Source organism: Hippopotamus amphibius, chromosome 13 (assembly GCF_030028045.1).
Source record: "Hippopotamus amphibius kiboko isolate mHipAmp2 chromosome 13, mHipAmp2.hap2, whole genome shotgun sequence".
NCBI classification, from domain to species: domain Eukaryota; kingdom Metazoa; phylum Chordata; class Mammalia; order Artiodactyla; family Hippopotamidae; genus Hippopotamus; species Hippopotamus amphibius.
Genome location: NC_080198.1, coordinates 46,242,541 through 46,263,676, shown reverse-complemented (window position 1 = coordinate 46,263,676; position 21,136 = coordinate 46,242,541). Strand labels below are relative to the sequence as shown.

Genomic DNA, 21,136 nt, shown 5'->3' with positions numbered 1-21,136 from the left:
TTGTAAAAACAAAGCATCATTACATATATGGAAAGGAAACAATCTCCATTATATATTAAATTTTAAAAAAGATAAAGAATGATATGCTATCATTTGTATAAAATTAAAAAGACTACACAATAGGTCCATTCTGAGAAATGGCAAATAAGTATCTCTTAATTGGGCTAATCCTTCTTCAGGTAACAACTATAAATCTTAGATAAACTATAAAAAAAACCTCTGCCTGAAAACACTGGAGAGAGATGAAAAGTAGGCAGAATCTGGAGGGAAAGAGGGAATGACACTGGGTAACAGTCCTGTTTTTATGGATTTATTCTTAAAGAGAGGCCTTAGTTGGTTGGAACCACTTGGGAAAGCTAAAAATTTGCCATACTGACACAAAGAACCAGAAGACAGAATTTAGGGCAAAGCCAGAAACTGGGAAGTGAGGCTGGGAATCCTAGAAAGGAGAGAGCCTGAGAAAAAGCCCCCAAATATGCTTTAAACTTGGTCCGAATGTCTAGCTGATCCTTGAACTATACCTTTGTAAGGTATACTCCAAACAACCCACGTGACACTGAATGAACTGAATAAACATTTCAACTACCTGCTACCACAGGGGAATAACCTGGAGCTGAGTCCACCCAAGTTAAAACCTAAGTATGTAAATTACCAGACAGCCCAGCAATTGCAAACCTAGGCATTTATTTCAAAATACCAAAATTACAGAGAAGGAAAACATACTAATGGCTGCTAATGTTACAGATGTTAGGGGTAGGGAGGGAGTTGTGACAAAGGGGTAGCATAAGGAATATCTTTGTAGTGATGGAATAATTACTTTGATGGCAGTGGTGGCTACAAAAATCTGCACACTTGATAAAATACACAGAACTATTATACACTTATTATACTAATATCAAATTTCTGCTTCTGATATTGTGCTATAAGATGTAATCAAGGGGAAAACTACTTTTGCAACTTCCTGTGAATTTACAACTGTTTCAAAATAAAAATTAAAAATTACACTAGCATTTTAACTATCTGGGGCTCAAAACTAGAATCACTGAGCAATCACTGCCATGGTAAGTCTAAAAATTGTTATATATAGATTCTGGGTATAACTGATACACAAGAGAAAGCAAAAACCAGGTCTGTGGAGAAGACAGAAATATATATATATAAATATATATATAAATATACACACACATATAAGATCAATAAGGAAGCATTTCTAAAAATTCACAGAAAACCATACACAAAAGCAGAAAAGTGTCAGGCTAGACATATGTCCTATAAATCAACCTATTTCCCCTCTAAAGTTCCTAAAATGTAAGGTGAGAGATGGATAAAGTTTCCTACTTCCCAAATTTGGAGGCCAGATATCTTAGAGACAAATATTATTGATAAGATCATGTATCAATATTTTCTAAAGAGTTGGTACTTTTACCATGGTATTAGAAGGATAAAAGTATCATTCCTCTTCCCTTACACAAATCCAAAAAATAGTACCACACTAGGAAGCAGCTAAATGATTTTGTGGATTATTTTTAAAAGAGCTAGTATTGAAAATAGTCTACATCTTTAAAATATTTAGTGTTAAGAACTCAGTGAATTCTGGCAAATGCCTCTTAAAATTTATCCTTGCAGAATTGAATGCAATAAGTCTTCTCTTCTGCTTTAAGTAGAACAGAGTACAAACTTTATTTTTTAATGCTTTAGAGCAAAGGTTGGCAAGCTTTAGCCTGCAGGCGGCCTGTTTTTATAAATAAAGATTTGAGCACAGCGATTGACATTTGTCTATGGCTTCTTTCTCGTTACAATGACAGAGCTGAGTAGCTGCGACAGCAACCATATGGCCCACAAAGTCAGACAAGTATTTATTACTATCTAGTCTTAAAGGAAAGGTTTGCTGACCCCTGCTATAGAGTAAAGGGACTCTACTGTGTGACCCTGGACAAGATACTGAGTCTAAGTCTCAGTTTTTTTCATCTGTAAAGGGAAATAGCAGTATACACTTCATGTGCAGTAAAGGATTAACGCAGTAAATCTGGGTTGTCCATATGCCACATTAGAGGCTTGGCCTGTGACCTGCTCCTGGGAGGTAACTTCTAAGCCCTTGAAAAATGCTACCTGATAAGTGTGTCTTTGTTTACCTGGGTGTCTGGGATGACAAGAGACAGTGTATGCTAACAGTGTAATTTATGGTAGAGGCCTTGAGCCACTCCAGATAGTCTATGTCAATTATGATGGGGTCCTTGAGCCATGTGGTATCAGCTTGAACTCTGGAGCGACTGGAGACTGAGTGACTAAGGTCAGCCACACAGGTGGTCAGCCATGCCTATGTGATCAACCCCAATAAAAACCCTGACCAGGGACTTCCCTGGTGGCAGAGAGGTTAAGAATCTACCTGCCAATGCAGGGGACACGGGTTCGATCTTTGGTCCAGGAAGATCCCACATGCCGCGGAGCAACTAAGCCCGTGCACCACCCTACTGAGCTTGTGCTCTAGAGCCCATGAGCCACAACTACTGAGCACACATGCCGCAACTACTGAAGCCTGCACGCCTAGAGCCTGTGCTCCACAGCAAGACAAGCCAAGCCACCACACAGAGAAGCCCACACATTGCAAAGAAGGGTACTCTCCACTTGCCACAGCTAGAGAAAGCCCTTGAGCAGCAACTAAGACCCAATGCAGCCAAAAATCAATCAATCAATCAATCAATCAACAAAAAACAAAAACCCTGACCAGGCTTCAGGCAAGCCCCTGGCTGGCAATATTCTGTTTATGTCATACATAACTCCTGGGAGAAGCAAGCAGTGTCCATGTGACTCTATTGGGAGAGAAAAACTGGAAGCCTGTACCCAGTTTCTCCTGCGCTCTGCCGTATATGATGCTTTCTTTTGCTGATTTTAATCTGTATTTTCTCACTGAAATAAACTTTAACCATGAGTTACAATAACGGCTTTGCTGACCTCTGTGAGTTCTTCTAGCAAATCATTGAACCTGATGGTGGTTTGGGGAATTCCTGAATAGCACCTCCTCATATAATAGGGATAAGATATAACCAGTGCTAGGTCTCTAGCAGTGTCTGGCTGGCATTTAATAAACGCTCAATACATACTGGCTGTTATTATTAAAACATTAAGCAAGATGGTTTTTTTTTTTTGATGTGGACCACTTTTTAAAGTTTTTATTGACTTTGTTACAATATTGCTTCTGTTTTATGTTTTGGTTTTTTGGCCCCAAAGCATATGGGATCTTAGCTCCCCAACCAGGGATTGAGCCTCCTGCACTGGAAGGAGAAGTCCTAACCACTGGACTGCCAGGGAAGTCCCTAAAGGCTATTTTCAAATGAGGTTCATAGTCTATATTCATTCAACAATCATTTGGGACTTCCCTGGTAGTTTAGTGGTTAAGACTCCGTGCTTCCATTGCAGAGGGCATGGGTTTGATCCCTGGCCAGGGAACTAAGATTCCGCATGCCATGTAGGGTGGCCAAAAAAAACCCCCAAACCAAAAAACAACAATCATTTATGTTATTACTCTGTATCAGCCACTGCTCTAGGTGCTAAAGATTCATTTGTGAGCAAAATGGACAAAAATCTTTGCCTTCATGGAGTTTCATTCTAGCAGGAGGAGACAGAGATAAACATAAATAAGTAAATGTGAAGGATGTTCTATCATGATAAGTACAAGAGATGTTGATAGAATGGAGAATACTGGAATATTAGGTTGCATGGCCAGGGGAGGTCTCTCTGAGAAAATGAAATTTGAGTAAAGGTGTGAAGGAAATAAGAAAGTAAGCCATATATATATATATATATGTATGCGTGTGTGTGTGTGTGTGTCTATGCCTATCTATCTATCTATCTATCTATCTATCTATCTATCTATCTATCTATCTATTTTAGGAGATAAAATGGCAAGGGCAAAGGCCCTCAAGTGGGAGAAAGCCTGTTTGTTCCAAGAACAGCAAGGAGGCTAACGTGGTCAGAGTGAAATGGATAAGGAGAGTAGTCAAAGAGATCAGAGATGTAACAACATAGGGAAGGGGAACAGATAAAGGGCCATGTAGGTCATAGTAAGGACTGTGGCTTTGAATCTGAATATTAAAAGCCATTGGAGAGTTTGAAGCAGTAGAATAACATGATCTAATTCATGCTGTGTTGAGAATAAACTACAAAAGGACAATATTAGAAGCTGGAGAAATGTTAGGAGGCCACTACAGTAATTCAGGAAGGAAATGATTCTAGGCTAGGCCTGGGCCTGTGTGGTGTGGGTGCAAGTGATGAAAAGTGGATAATTTCCAGACATCACTGAAGTTAAGGCTGGCAGGATTTCCTTACAGTCTGGAAATGGAGTGAGAGAAAAAGAAAGTAAGGAAATCCAAGGTGTTTGAGCCTAAGTAATTTATAAAGGATGTAGTTGACATCAATAGAAAAGGTGAAAATTACAGGACAGGCTGGTTTGTTGTAGGGGAGGGGACATCTAACAGGAGTTCAGTTTTGAACATGTTAAGTATGAGAAGCCGAATCAGACATCCAAGTAGAAAAATCAAGTAGGCAACTAGATGGAAAGGTCTGCAGCTCAGAGAAGAAGTTCAAGCTGGAGATATCAATTTGAGAGTCTTAGCACACAGATGGCATTCAATGCAATGAGGCTGGATGAGACTACCTAAGGAGCAAATCTAGATAGGAAAAAAGAACAGTTTCCTGGTCTAGGCACTAGGTTGCCCCAACATACAGAGGTCAGGGAGATTAGGAGCATTTAAGAAGCATAGTTTTGGTGGAGGTGAAGGTGAATATCTTCAGAACTGGAGGAGAGAAACTGGAGATAGTGGGTCTAGATAAGTCTTTGGAGAGATAGGACAACAGCTGAAAAGGAAAATGGGCCCATGAAAGTGTTTTTTTTTGGCTTTGTTTGAAGATGGGAGAAAGCATGCTTATGTTGAAGAGAGTGATCCAGTAATGAAGGGAGAGTTCCTGAAGTAGTATATTTTAAGAGAGAGAAGAGATGGATTCTAGCACACAGGTAGAGGGAACAGCCTTGCCCTGTTCATCCAGTGTAACAGAAGTGAAGCTGGAGTTTTGGGAACAGATGCAGGTAGGTGGGCTAATGTATTGGTGGGAACTTAGGAAGTTCTTTTCCAATTATTTCAATTTTCTTGGTGAAGGAGGAAACAAGGTTGTTAGCTGTGAGGACAAATGAGGAGGAATAAGGAGAAATAAGAAAACACGAAATAGCTGTCTAGAAGTCAATTAAATTATTCAAAAGGTTAAGACAATCATACACACCATCTGGCAGATAACTGATACCCCAAGTTGTCCCCATATCATACACCAGTGGTACATTCTAACATCAAGTTAGGTTTAGCTCCAATTCCTATGCCTTCTACATTTGTGGTTGAATAACTGATGCTTACATTCATAGCACTCAGGCACTATGATATCCTAAAATTTCAAGGAAGATCAAATGATATTCAGTACTTTGTGCTTAGCAAGGCAGGAAGATACGTAACAATTTAGAAAGATTAACATAGGTTAGAGAAGAATGTCAGGATTCTAAAAAGCTAAATATATAATTAAACAGTACATCCCATTTTCCCAGACAAGTGAAACTCTGTTAATACTGTGTTTATGCCAAGCATCAAGCAATATATCACATGGCCAGAATGATGGGATTCTCTTATTCAACAAAAAGGTGTTACCCTTGTCACCTGACAGAGCACTGCTAAGATGAACTTCTGTGTTTACCACTACTTGGACCAAGAAATAAGGAAATGCAAAAGATTCCCCAGTACCTTTTCATCCAAGTCTAAACTTTTTGTGTGTTCACTGAAGTCTCCCAGTTTTTCATTTGAAGAGGTCTCATTAGTAACTTCCCCTAAGGAAATGTCTGCACCTTTGGAATCATGTTTTATTTCACATGCTAAAAAGAAATAGTATTCAACTGTAGAAACTTTACATGACAAAATAACCAAGTCATTTAAAGATTGTTCTAAAAATGAGTTAAAATTCAGAGACTCTTTTAAAGTCCAATGTGACAAATATGAATAGCATTTTCAGCAAATTATACATTTATTCCTCCCTCTCTATCAAAATAACTCCATTACATGGTATAAAAAGAATTGGCAGTAAGACAAAATTGAGACATAAAGATACATTTAAGAATCTTTCTTGATCATGTCCAGCTATTTTTCAATATATTTTTAAAACTTGAAAGTTTTGGAAATTAACTTTCAAACTAAGTTATTTCCTGTAAAGATCTGGTTATTTAAACTTATGATTAGCTGTTAATTATTAAAAAAATATTAAAAAGGACTGATTTAAAATGTGGTAAAGCTTAAATATATATTTCAATTTCAAAATGAGACTACAAAAACTGCAAAGGTCAATTATCTTTTGTAGATAAAGCCTAACAAAGTTATTTATTAAATAATCAACTGGAAAATTTCTCAAAATCTGATCTGCCAGTCAAGCAATTAAACCTGAGGAAAACTGACAAACTGTAAAACATGGTTGACAGACTCTAAAATGAAAAGCTTCCTATTTTAATGAATTCATTCTGACTGTGCCTAAATAGAGATACAGAAATACTTCAATGGTGCACATTCTGAAAATGTCAAATCTTACCTGCTGACAAAGAAGCACAGATCTCTGACTTCATCGATTCAGGATCCAGTACAGGGGGTTCTCTATTATAAAGCAAACAGAGCTTAAACATTATAACACATTCTAGGAGAACTATACATTCCTCTAAACATTATACAGTATTAGCTTAGGCAGCTGGTGAACATCAGCTCAAGTACTCCACGGCTAGGATACTATCCTGGGACAGCTGGACAGCACACCCGAGAAGATTCTGCATTTGGTTCTTTAACCACATTCGCCGCAATTGTTAGGGAGTGCTGCCACTCAAACTTTGCTACTCAGAGAGAACTGATGATATACACCAAGCATTTAAAACATTTTTAAAGTACTACACCAATGCAAGATAACGTTTAACTCCTACTCTCAATCATGTGTATGTATGTCTTACCGCCAATGTAAAAGGAAGAGTTGGAGAGCAGTCTGAGTGTTTTTTTGTAGTCTCTGAAGACAACCTAAGGTTTAAAGGTAACAGCTATGGAGCTCAGAGTTAAACCAACCTGGGTTCAAATATTGCTCTGCCACTTACTATGTCAACTCTGGCAAAATTATTTAAATTCTTTGAGTCTAACCATATCTGTAAAATGAGAATACCACCTACCCATGAAGTTTTATTGTGAGGATTAAATGAGATAAAATGTTCTTAAAGCCAATGGCATAGGCTCAACAAACGAAAACTACAGCTATAGGAGCCACTCAAAAACAAATGACCAACACTATTCCATTTTTAAAAGCAGAATATATAAAAGTACACAGAATAAAATATAATAAACACCCATGACCTCACCATTTACTCATTTAAAAAATGGGTTTTATTAAACTTATCCTACAATTCTACAGCTGCTCATTGGTTCAGGATTACTTCCTAGCCAAGAAAGAAGAAAACAAAACATTTTATATATACCATTCTTTGAAGTCTTTGGAAAACATGAAGTGTTTTTTCTGCAACATAAACCCCAGAAAGAGTCAGAAGTTGCTGGAGGAGGTAACTGCCGGCTGACCAGTGAGCTGGACCCAGGCAGTCTGGAGCTCTTCATCCCCTCCCCCTTCCTTGGAATGTGTGGGCTGCTTGCCTTCCCCACGCTAGAAGCTGCCCAAGGACACAGCCTTGAGATACTAGGTGTTGCTGAGACCATCTGGATGGTAGACCTGACTGAACCCAGCTAAGGCCTCTATGTAAACTTGTAAGATTCTAGTGGACTGGAATGGAGATCTACTCATCATGTGGCTGCTCAAGACAAGCCTCTTGTTCCCTTGCTTATTACCTGTTACCTACAAATCTGGAGTGATTTGCCTCTTTCTTTCCTCTCCCTCTGCCCTGTGTGTGTGTTGGGGGGAGGGGGGGCAGTTTCAGATTACACCTAGAAAACGCATGAGGTTGCAAATTATCAGAAGTTTACGGTTTAAAGAATGGGAAAATAAAATTACAAACAAACACATACAAATCTCCTCCACCAATTCATACCTCTTAACTTATATTCTGTCTACTAGAATATCTATTTGAGTATTTCAAAAGTCTCTCCAACTCAACATGTCTAAATTTGACCTCATGACCAGCACCCCTCCCCAGCTCTGCCTGAGAAACCAGGTGTTATCCTTAACTCCTACCTCTGATTTCACCCCCATTTGATTAATCAATCTTCACTTCCTAAACCTCTCTCAGATCCACTCTCATTTCTTGTTTAAGTCATCATGTACTTTGGTCTAATTATTACAATAGCTCCTTGCCAATTTATTCTCCACACCAGAGCTATCATGATTTTTAAAAGGTAAATCTGATCAAAATCTCTACTTAAAAAGTCCTTCAGTGAATCCCTATATGCTCTTAGGATAAAGTTCAAACTCACCATGAATTCTAGTTTATCTAGGATGATCTGTGTATGCCTCTTATCCTGGCATATTAATCATTAATATCTCCCCATTTCCCTCTCAAAACGTTTGTAATTCAGAAGATCAATTCAATGGTCATTCTAGTTACAAAGCCCTGCACAACTGAGCTTTCTGCATATTCTGTAGCTTCATTTCTTCCCACCTAAACACTAAGCCATGGGATGTTATTTCTGGTCTCTCAGTTGTAACATGCTCTTCCCTGCAAGCCTACTTATAGATCATTCCTTCCCTCTCACTTTTCTACTAACTTTTCTTCATGTATTGCCTAGTTCCTACTCATCCTTTAGTATTCATCTTAAATGTCACTAGGACCAGGAAGCCTTCAAAATCTTGCACTCTTCCTATCATTTTATTGTATTTGCTTAATCATTTGCAGCCCTTGATAGACTAAAAGCTCTGTGAGGACAAAGTCCATGTGCATCTAGTTGCTCTCCATATACACAGCACCTACCATCCTCCTGGCCAGACACCAGGGAGACCCAAATGAAAATGCCCCTCTCCCGTCTACGAACTCGCAGTATAGAAGGAGGCGAACACACAGGCAGACATAATATACTGAGATATGTGCCAAGAGAACTATTGGAACAAATCCCTAGAATAACATCTCAGATGTGGTTTAAAGGACAATTGAATGAGAAGAAAGGACTTTCAGATAAAGAAACGTATGCAAAACGATTCAAATACATGACATACTGTAGAAACAGTGAGCTGCCTGCTCTGCCTGTCTTTTATTAGCCTCTCCCTGCACTCTTCTCCCCACCAATCCCCTAGCTGCCAAAGAGAAAATGGATGCAGATCCACCAAAGAGCCATAAAAAACCAGGCCAAACAATTTAAACTCTATCCTCAGGTGGCTGAAAGCCACCAGAGCCCTGTAAGCAGTCACTGGCAGGTCAATTTCTATTTCAAAATATTACTGAGGAGGAGGACATACTGAGAGAGTTCAGGAAGATTAACCAGGAGCTAATCGTAATAATTTAGAAGAAATATGAGTAAGACAGTAGTAGTGAGAATTGAGACAAAGGAAAAACCATGAGAGATATTTAAGGTAACAGCATGAATAGGATTAACTGACTCAATAAATAGAGAAGAACTGAGGGATGTTTCTAATTATCCTGAAAGTTACATTCACAAATAGGTATAGCCCCAGACACACAGAAGGTTATTTCTTTAAAAAACAAAAACAAAAAAACCCAAAAAACAAAACTTTAAAAGGTAAATAGGTACAGCAAGTATACTACTTTAATTTCAAAGTATTACAATAGTATTTTTAATATTTCTGGTATAGTTCATAAGGGTTAGAAATTTTTACTACGAATAACTAACTTACAAGGAAGGTAAAATTGCACATGCCACTCTTGTTGGAAGTAATTTAGTTTTGTTTTGAATTTGCGACACAAAGAGAGACAAAAAAACTTAAATTCATCTAGATTAAATAAAATTGCAACCCCCATAAATATATTACAGCTTTGTGTTAGTGGAGTAGAAAGGGGTAAAAATGAAGAGTAGAAGGAGGAAAGGAGAGAAACAGACTTGGGTGAGGCTACAGAATGCAGGGAGAAGATCTGAGCAAAAAGGAGAGGAGAATAAGAGAGGCTTCTGAAGAACTACACAGATTACATCAAGTTTATCCTCTAACAGAGCATTTTTCAAGGGGGTGATGAAATTTAATGGGTTGCAACCAGAATTTTTAAATAAAACAGAATAAAATACAAAATATGATACTAGACCACTTGTAGTAAGGGAAATATTTTTATAAATCTATTGTCTTACATATTCATAAGTAAGTACCAGATTGTAATGTAAAATGTATCTTTAGTATGGGTAACTGACAAAACGTTTGAAGATGACAGCTCTAGAATAATTATTAGTAGAAAAAGCTTGAAAACTATTGCCCAAGAAAATTCAGAATGTTATAAGCTTCCTTTTGAAATGCTAACCAGGTGAATGCAGTCAATGTTCACTTACATTCACAGATTCTGTTTGTGAAAAGGACTACCATAAACTAAATGGGGGCAATTACTCTGCAGATAATAATGGCCAAAAGCAGAGAAATATTATGGTATCCAATTCACCGGGCCAGAGGTTTCCAAGCCTGATGCCAGGATGTGAGGTGTTTGGTCTTCTGATATCACACACGATAACTCCATCAAGCACAATACCATTTATTTCAGTAAAAACAAACAATAGTTTATGTGGTCCAAAAGAGAAAAAAGTAAAAATCAGAATGATGCTTCTTTATACTGCACCACCTGCTACTTTAAAGAGGAGGACGAGATGAGACAGGATAGGGGTCAAAAGTAAATACTGTTCTGTGGCAGTCTATAGAGTAATGGATTTGAAGCCACACAGAGAACCAAAGTGCCACTCTTCCAGCATGCTGTTTTGGGGAGGGGAGATAGACTTTGGAGCAGGTTGCCCTGGGTCCAGATCTCAGCTCTGATGCTTGCAAGCTGTGTGTCCTTTGGAAAGTTAGTGACTTTGACTCAATTTTAAAGATAGGGCCAGTTTCAATCTCAGAACTGTTCTACTTAATGAAATAACATAAGTAATATACCTAGCACAGGGAAGACACTAAATGTCAGTTCTTACAATTAAGCGTAAAATTGTGCATTATAGTTAGAGTGCCTCAGATATTCAGTGGAAAGGGAGAATGGAGTAAGGTGCGCTTCTTGAAAGCTAGGCCATGGAGTCTAGATATATGAGGGAGAGAAAGAGAATAACCTTTACTTTTCCAAGAAACCATTTTTTTTTGTTTTTTGGGGTTTTTGTTTGTTTGTTTTGGTCATTTGGTATGGTAAACCTGGTGACAGAAGGCCAATCTCTTGGGGGACAAACTGATTCCTCAAGATTCTGAGAAAGTAAGTGGGGTGGATTTCTTGAGATGATACAATTTACCCAGGATAGATCCATGCTAGGCATGGTCTAATGGGACTCAAATGCCTGGGCAAAAGTAATAGGCTTTTATTTTCTGTACAATGGTGCTAGGTATTTTTCTCCCTAGAAGTTTATTATTTACTGGCTCTAGAATGTACAATAGCTTTTCACGGATTTAAGTCCAAGTTGCAAAGGCGATGTAACTGATTCAAACCGATCACCAGCACCAATTCTACACCAACTTCAAATTTTGATGCCTAATTTTCCAATCTTCTTAATCTGGTATTATCCTACTTATCAAGTCTTATTTCCACTATTCTTAAACACCCATTTGCTTTAGAAAAAAGGGATTCACTGTCTCCATTTACATATATTCCAATGCTTGAGAAACATCCTACAACATAGTAGGAATTGAAATCTTAATTCTCTCCCCTCCCTCAATGTATGAGGGACTGGGTTTACAAAGGCCAACGAGACATGGACATTTCCCACCCTCAAGAAGTCCAACAGTTTACGTGAGCTATGGAATACAAGATATGGTAGACAAATGTTGAATCTCTCTCTCTCTCTCTCTCTCACACACACACAGAGAAAATGATGTTCCTGTGGAAAGTGTCTGAGATATCTACTCTAACTGAAGAACGTATTACAGAGGATGTACCAGAAACAAAAAAGAAAGAAAAATAGAGAATATATACAGGAGTATATATTCTTGTGCAACAGCATTTACATTAGCGGGTACTAAGATGAAAATCAGCCTGTATTTAGTAACAAAAAATATGTTCTCCTTTCAAGACTAACACTGAACTCATCAAATGATGAATCTATAAATAAAATAAGACTAATAATTGTGTTCACAATAGACTGGGCAAATAAAACATATTTTATCATAATTATTAAGGTCTACTAGATTAGTGTATGTTTTGCTGGCTAAAATTAAATTTCCCAATTCCTGCTGTGTAATCAGGACTTTACAAGGCACTTAGTTGGCTGACTCCATCAATCTGTTGGGTTCCTAACAACATGAGGATAAAAGAAGAGTAATCATGTTATTTGGTTTTTTGCTATTAAGTTGTATGAATTCCTTATGTATTTTGGATATTAATCCTTTATCAGATATATGATTTGCAAATACTTTCTCCCATTCCATAGGTTGCCTTTGCATTTTGTCTAGACAAATACTGTATGATCTCCCTTACATGTGGAATCTAAAACAAAGAACTCATAGGAACAGAGATGAATGTGTTAGCTAATCTTGTTATGGTAATCATTTTGCAACACATATATATAACCAAATCATCAGATTGTACACCTTAAACTTACATAGGTTATATGTCAAATATGTCTCAATAAATCTGGAAATAAAGAGGAAAAAGAAAAGTAAAAAAGCCCAACAGTTTAGCAGCTGACAGATGTAAATTATATCATCATGGAATCAGTGCCATAAGTGAGGTAGCAAAAGGTGCTATGGAAAGAGAGAATGGCTCCTACTTCTGTCTGAGGGAATCAGGAAAGGCTTCATAATCTGCCCTGCACAACGATATTCATAGCTACCTTTACCTTTTGCACACATTTTCTTCATTATTTTTCTTCCCCCACCAAACTTTTTTCCTTCTTCCCCCCTTTTAATTTAAATCAATCCAACTGTTACGGATCAGTACAAATTCTGGCTTTTCTAAGACGCTCTTTCAACCCTATTTTCTAAACCACTAGTATTCTTGTACCTCAGTTTACATAGTTTTGTTTCAAACATTAGTCCCCAACTTCCCCAGCTATACAGTAATTCCCTTGAATATCTGGCAGATTCTTAAAATCTCAATGATCCACTGTATATTACTCAGCTGATATTTTAGCATACAATACAATTGTGATTGAAGATAATCCTATATTCTACTACAGATTAACTGCCCAGCACTGACTATTACAGACCTCTAACTATATTACAGACTAATTCAAAAGTTCTACCAATTTCATCCATTGTACATTTCTAAACTCACCAGCTCATGTCTTAGGGAATTAGTTCTAACGTGCTTCTAATGCTTGGGATTTTAGTATGGACTTCCCCCACTGCGGAGACTGACAATGAGTAAGTATTCTAACATAACTTAAATATCTTACAAATTAACTCATGTTTGTCTACCTGTTTTACCAATAAGAGGCAGTCCAGAGCTTCTGACAACTTCTGACCCTAGCCCTCCCACCTTTGATTTCTATTTCTGTAAAACAGAAACTCATTCTAACAGGTTTCAACCTCTCAGTGTCATAGAGTGAGGAAATAGGAATGTATTAATTAGCAACTGGTTGGTAAAAGGAGAGAGCTGACATTAGAAATTATACTTTAAGCTTCATCTAGTTCTAGAACCATTAACAATTTTCTGTATAATTATTAGCAGACCCTCTGGTGATCATGCCTCCATTTTTCCCTGTTAAGGTTTATCCTAGCACTGTGGATGAGTGTAAAACTAGTATTTCCAGTGCAGAAAAATGAGAATATTAAAATAACTACTGAGGAAATTTTCAAGTTTATTTAAAAACCAAAACTTCAAAAGCAGAGATGAAAGAAAAAGAAGAGCTAATACAAATATAATTGGTGTTGCTGCCATAAAGGGAAATGAAGTTATAATAATAGAAAAATTATCTTAAGTAAATTTGATATTCGATTCATCTTTTATATCAGGAAAGCAAATGCTGCTGTCTGAAGTTCGAACACAATTTTTAAAAGTCACAACAAAATCAAACTTTTAAATAAATACTCTTTCTTATTAACTTGGGAGAGACTTTTAGGAACTAATTTCCTGTGGTAAAGAAGTATACTGATTCAGCAATCCCTTTAGTTTCACTTAGTTCCTCTTTCCCCAAGTTAAATGTAAGTGAAATGAAATGTTTTCACTAAAAAAGTGGCATGATACAATTTTTCTGAAATTAAATCCCTGTATATGCCTAGGTAGATGTCTGGAATGACACATACAAATTTTGAGTAATTAATTTGTTATTTTGGGTGGTGGCATTCCTTCCCTTTTACACTTTTAATATAATGAACGTGTATCATTTTTATAAAATCAGCCATTATTCTAAGAAAGAAAAAAACAGCTTGAAAAACAAACTTTATGCCCAGTTCACAACATTTCTCTCTACCATCAACTGCTAGTTCATTGTCAACATCTTGTTACCTAACAGAGATGTTTGTTTTTGAATGCAAGATTTGCTCCAATTTCCCTTTGTAATCCTCAAAGGAAGCATGGTGTAACAAGAGTTAAAAGCACCTTTAATAACTACCTTTTTTGAGCTCTTACTAGTCACCCAGTGTTACACCAAAACCTTTCGTATCCACTCACTGATTTAATCCTCACAACCCTGAGGCAAGTACCTTCCCTTTTTACAGATAAGGTAAAATATCAATAATTTGCCTAAAGGTCACAGAGCTATTAGGGCAAGGAAAAGATTAAAAAACCTAGGAGACTAAAAAGGTCAAGTTCTTGACCACTAATTTTAAAGTACAATAGTTCAAATCCAGATTCTGTTATCAGCAGTGTGAATCTGGACAATCGACAACTTGTCTTCATTTTTACCATCTCAAAATGGACAGATTACCATCCTCAATACATGGTTTTAAAAAATAATAGACAAAGCTCTTGGTCCTTCCTTTGGGATATAGAAAGTACTCTATTTGGTGATAAGTGACAAGTTTTACAACACTAAGAACATCAAGAAGAATGTAATATCACAAAAGTAACTAAAAGGTATGAATACCAGAAAAATTTGTCACGTACCATTGACCCTTAGTGGAAAGTGTTTTCATGTTTCAAGTCTGTTCACAAAACATTTCAATATTCAAGTAGTATAACATACAAATATAAATTAGAGCTTGAAGAATTGTAAAAATTTAGTAAAATATGAAATAATATTAAATAAAATTTGGGCCAATCAGATAGGTCAAGTTCCTGAACAAGAAGGTTATTACTTGGCTCCATTTAAAGTTGATTCAGGCAAACTCATCCTCTTTGGGGGCTAAGTCATCATTTAAAATCATCACCTTAAAAGCAAAACCATGAAAAAAATTTTATGCTTTTTCCCTCTGAAAATTAGTTTAACTTTTGATTCGACTTGGAAGTTCTAATTCAAATAAACTTTTCCAAGGCTTCTCTGGTCACTGAAAAATGGATTTTTTTATCTAACAAGGAAGCCACAGAAAATGGGTTAAAATATATAGCACTGTTCTTAACAAGTAACTTGGCTGAAATAAAAGTATATCTGTATATTTACAATTATTAAAAAACATGAAAATAAATTTGACTTTTGAAATAAGCAACCTCAGTAATTTAAAAGGCCACTTTATAAACCACCATTTAAAATTCTGAACAGCTACTCTGCTCCATTATAATTTCAAATATATATAATTGTTTCATTTTGATTCTAAATTTCAGCATAATGACATCTGCAGGTCTCAGCAATAATACACTATATTACATTTAATAAATAACTGGGTTAAAAAAATGGCACATCGATGATGACTGAATAAATTAGTGACACATAAGAGCAGAAAGTGCTTTTGAAACCCACAACAATAATCTGTACCAAAAGGCATACTTGAACATGCATACCTCAAGTCATCACTTGGTTCTTTTTTTTCTGGAAGTTCCATGTGCTTGGTGTCCGTTGAATGGTGCTCTTCAGCAACATTTGGCTCCTGGCTTATCATGGGAACCTCTGAAGTAAATGAGAGCTCCCCTTCATTGGAGACTCCAAAGAGGTCTGGGTCATCTTGAATTACATCAATTAAGAGGACATCATCTTCATATGCTTTAAGAATATCTGGAAACCCCACTTTAATATCTGAAAAGTTCTTAGTCATTTTTCTACCCCTAACTTCAGAGGAAACTGCTTCAAATGTTTCTTGTTCACTAGAGCAGAAGGCAGGACTTGTCTCTATACACCCAGGATCACAAGAAAAAGTATTATTTTCAACTTTCAGAGAAACAGCTTCCTTATTAGAAACTATATTGCCTGGTTCAGAGATGTGGTTAGATGGTTTATTATCATTACCTTGCTTTAAAAAGCTTGGAGAAATAATACAGGGATTCTTACTGCAGTATAAGTCAGAACCAGCTTGCACTGGAATTACACTATTTTGTATGCTCAAAGATTGAGGTCTTGAAGTTACTGTGGTGCCATTTTCTTTAGTCCTATTCTGCCTTACCTCTGCTCCAGATAAACTGTCAAGAAGTTCTAGGGGACTATATACTTTTCTCTCTGATAACTTGGCATTTATTTCTTTTCTTTTTTCTGTTTTGTTCTTAAGTAAAGGAATTTTAAAATTAGTCAGCCGTCCTGTATTCAATATCTTGACCAAGTCTGGAACAATCAGTGTTTGCTTAGCAACGCATGCTTTTTGATGAATAGTTTTGCCTGTAGAGTTACTTGCTTCCTGGCCATCCTGGGAAGCCACTGTCAAATTCAGTTTTGTTAAATTCCCTCTATCTTTTTTTTTACTTCCTGTTAAGTTTTGAGTCACATTAGTTAATGCAGTAGCTTCGGTAGTATTAGAAACTACCTCTGACACACTTCTTCGATCCTCTGACTTCACTTTTTTATCATCATTGATTATAGGTTCCTTTATAACCATTAAAGTAGGTTCCACTGCAGTGACTGAAGATAAACAATTTAAATTAGAATCCAGTTTCTCTCTACTTGAAGATTCACTGTTTGTTTCTGTTACAGATATTTGTAGCATTAATTTGGAGTCAGTTAAGTGAGTTTGATTTGTTTGATGTTTAAGAAAATCATCTTGCCTATAACTTTCTTGAGACTCAGGAAGAAAGTTACTTGATTGTGGCAAGGAAGCCTTTTTCCAGCACAGGGCAGATATTCTAGCACATGAATAACAAGGCCAAGTTCTTTTGCCGGTCATTGGTATTGTTCTGTGACAGCTAAATTTAGATTCTTCAGCTTCATTCTTCAAGTCTTCCCTCAAAGGTCTCCTTTCAATATGATGGCAAGCGCTAGGTGACTTCACTACTGAGTTTTTCATGGACTTAAAACACTCTTCTGGTTCCATGCTTTTACATCCTAAAGGCTCTGAAGCATTCTTTGTTTCTTCTTTCAAAAGTGGCTCAAGGGTTTTCTGAAACATAGCATTTACATGATGTTCAGGGCTTGTTTTTTCCCTTGTTTCTGGAAGACTTAATAAATGATCCATTGGTGACAGTGTATTATTGTTTACTTTTCTCAAAACTTTTAAAGGACTTTTTTTAGCCTCCAAAGTCTCTGTTTCTTTACCTTCAGCACCTGTTTGGTTTTCATGTAACATCAGCTCAGATTTGTTATACACATTAGAGAACTTCACCTCAATAACCATTTCATCTCCTTTTTCGGACACCTTCATCTTTTTTCTGGGTTTTCTCACACTGCTCTCCTCTAATGAACGTTTATTTTTTTCACTTTGAAAGCAGGAAAGCAAGCCATTATTTTTACTTTGGTATGAATCATTTTCTTCAAGCAATAACTGATTTACTCCCACTAAGTTTTCTTCAGTTTGTAAAAGCTGAGCAATATTATTTGTGTCACTCTTATCTGTAAGACTCCTAGGGTTTTCTTTCTTTAACTTTGAGGAATTTTCTAGTATATGCATACATCCACCATCAGGTTTATATGCAAGATTATTTTCATCATTACAACCCTTGGATTGGGGGAAGGAATTGCAATCATATAATTTTAAAATGGAATTATTTTCTATTGCAGGTGACAAGCTGTTACAAGAATATTTTGGAGTATTCTTGTACAGTTCATCTTGGAATTCAACCTTACTACTTTGGGTAGCCTTATTTTCAGTTATTATGAGAGGTGGGCTTTCTAAGCTTTTAAATTTTTTAATTCGAATTCTTCCTTTAATACCTTCTACCAAACCTTCCTTACCCAAAGACTGCAAGAAAGCCATACTTTGAAATTCACTGCATTCCACTGTTTGGAAAGATTCCGAACTGGTTAATGATTCCTTTCTTACCAGGTCAATCCCTGGCTGTGGATCATCACTTGAGACTGCAGTAACTTTTCTTTTTTCCTTGGCTGATCAAAACAACAAAACATACCAGAAAAGATTTTATATGGAGGAGGAAAAAGCAATACAACTTAAAATAAAAAAAAAAAAAATGTGAAGCCATCCATTTTTATTCCCCTGAATAGCTGTATGGAAACATACATTTGTTTTTGAATCAAAGATCTAATTTCTATTAAGGAACTAGATACAAACCTGCATAAATTCTAAGGCAGCTGAATAACCTCTAGCATTATCATTTCATACTAGCCACAGTGGATCACTAGTAGGAATTCCTTTTACAGAACTTCTGAGCAAGGGAGCCTAACGGGATAAACAGCTTTTAAGGGAATTCCTGTTTTTCTCCCCTCAACCGTGCGCATCAGGAAAGCCCATGCAGATCCAAGTGAAACGCTAAAAGTGGCAAAACACGGGTGGAGAAGGGGTGCAAAGGCTAGAAAGGGAGTGACCCCTGAGTGCTTTCTTACTGTGTCTTCCTGATTGCAAGGGGAGCTCCGCCTCCTTCACTGCTTCTAAGCCCGGCTGGTCCGACGGGCCCACCTGGCCCCCCGGCCCCTCCACTCGCCGCCTCGCTGAGGCCTTCCCAGCCCTGGACGCCTCATCCGACTTGTCACTTTTCACCTCTTCTCTCCCAGACGTCCGGGCCACCATCCTCCTCTTTTGCCTGCTCTCGTCGCGCCCCCAGGCCTCAGGGCCGCCACCTGCTGCCTCGCCTGGCCCCGGCCGCCGGCCTCGCTTCCTCAGGCCTCGCGCGTCTCCTTCACGCCCCGGGGCCGTCGCGGGGCCCGAGGACGGCGGTCGCCGCATCTGCCCCGGGCCGCCCGTCTGCCCGCCCGCCGAGACCCGCCGCGCCCGCCCGCAAGAGCCCACCCGCCGCGCGAAGGCTGCTCCCGTCGCCAAACACCCGCGACCCGCGGCGCCGCCCGCCCGCCGCCGCCGCCGCCGCCGCCGCCGCCGCCGCCGCCTAGGCCCCGGGACCGGAAGCGGAAGTGGGGCCAGCGCAGCCTGGCTGGGGCAGGCGCGGCGAGGCCCAACGGGCGGGGGGATCGCGAGCTCTTGCGGCCAGGCGCCTCCCGGGTTCACTGCGCATCGGCCCAGTAGAGCCTTCCACCAGGCCGGACTCTCCCGGGACCACTCAGGGCCTCTCTCCCACCTGCCACCTCTCGCGACTGGTTGCTAGCAAAGTGCGAGTGGTTTCCAACTCCACCCCAAGTCTCCTGGGATTCCTTTCCATCTGCCTTTGTAACATCCTAAAGGCACCTCAGACTCCAGTTGTGCAAAACTGACCTTATCTTTCCTCACAGACTTCCTCCTCTTGCGTTGGTGGATGCGCTACCACCCACCCACTTGTCTAAGTCAGAAACCTAGAAACCATCAGAGTTTCGCTTCTTTCCACTTCATCCCTCACATTCATGTTCATTAGATCTGCTTGATTCGACTTTCTGTGTGTGTCAGCCACTCACCTTGGCTCTAACCTGCAGGGTTTGACTGACCTACTGCGTCAACCTCCTAGATTTTATTCATGCCTCCATCCTTGCGCTTTTTCAGTCAGCTTCCACCTGCCACCAGGCCATGCCCTTCCAATGAAAGGATATCTTGGCATTTCCCAGCTTGACCTTTCATGAACCTACTTTGCTCAGAGACTGAAACTAAAAGAAAGTCCAAAGTCTTTAGTGTGGTATTTGTGACTCTTTCTGTTATGGGCCCTGAATAGTTGGTTTTGTCTCTTACTGCCACTGTAGGGGAGAAGGTGTGCTTCAGTGGAAATCTGTGCATGGGAGTCACCCTTCTGCATTATCTGATTCTATGGGAGCTATTTTACAACTATGTAAGTTGTAAATGAGTGATAGCAATGCAAAATAATGATGTATAGACGATTACATGCTCTCCTACAGAAGTTCAATGGACTTCCCACTCCCTAAGGAACAAGCCAGTTTTGCCTCCATTTACACATTCATTTCAACATTCCTGATCTATAAATGTGTCTGTTCTTTGGACTTGTTATAAAATGATTATAACATCTGCCTGATGAGAGAAACAGAATCTTTAACATATTCATTTTAACATCTATGTGACAGTCATAATTTTGAAACCGAGCAGGACCCTGCTGGGCCCTCCAGCATACAAAAGCTTTTCCATGTCCCCGTTTCTTATTTGTAGGCTTCCAGGAGTTCCAAAGGGCAGATTCAAACAGTTACTAATTAGGGAAGTGAGGGAATGCAGACCCAAAGTGAAAGCAGTAGTGCAAGAGACAGTAGTGCAGTGATAAAGCAGATTCTTAGTTCCTCCTCAAGGGATGTACAGAACAATCTGATACATATCTTTGAGTTCTACAGAAACTAAGGAGCCCACTCAGGTGGAGGATGGTAACTTCAGACTGGGCACAAGCACATAGAACCCAGACTAGTTGGAACCCAAAGGTTGATGATTAAGATTCCTGAAACACCACCCTGTTACCTCACCACCAACCAATAAGAAAAAAGTCATGCATCCTGCAGTCCTCACACCTAAATGTTGCTTTTAAAAACGCTTCCCTGGGACTTCCTAGGTGGCACAGTGGTTAAGAATCCACCTGCCAGTGCAGGGGACATGGGTTCAATCCCTGCTCCAGGAAGATCCCATATGCCATGGAGCAACTAAGTCCGTGAGGCACAACTATTGAGCCTGCGATCTAGAGCTTGTGAGCCACAAC

General features: G+C 38.6%; 1 protein-coding gene across 1 annotated transcript in view; it reads right to left on the bottom strand.

Moving 5' to 3' along the window:
• TOPAZ1 (testis and ovary specific TOPAZ 1) overlaps positions 1-19,281 on the bottom strand; it is a 66,979-nt gene extending 47,698 nt beyond the window's left edge. The window contains exons 1-4 of the mRNA XM_057704317.1: positions 18,912-19,281; positions 15,995-18,455; positions 6,613-6,674; positions 5,781-5,908 (exon numbers count right to left, since the gene is read on the bottom strand). Of these exons, the coding sequence (XP_057560300.1) occupies positions 5,781-5,908; positions 6,613-6,674; positions 15,995-18,455; positions 18,912-19,251 (2,991 nt within the window). The 5' untranslated portion in view covers positions 19,252-19,281. The remainder of the gene's footprint in view (positions 1-5,780; positions 5,909-6,612; positions 6,675-15,994; positions 18,456-18,911) is intronic.
• Between the last annotated feature and the right edge of the window lie 1,855 nt (positions 19,282-21,136).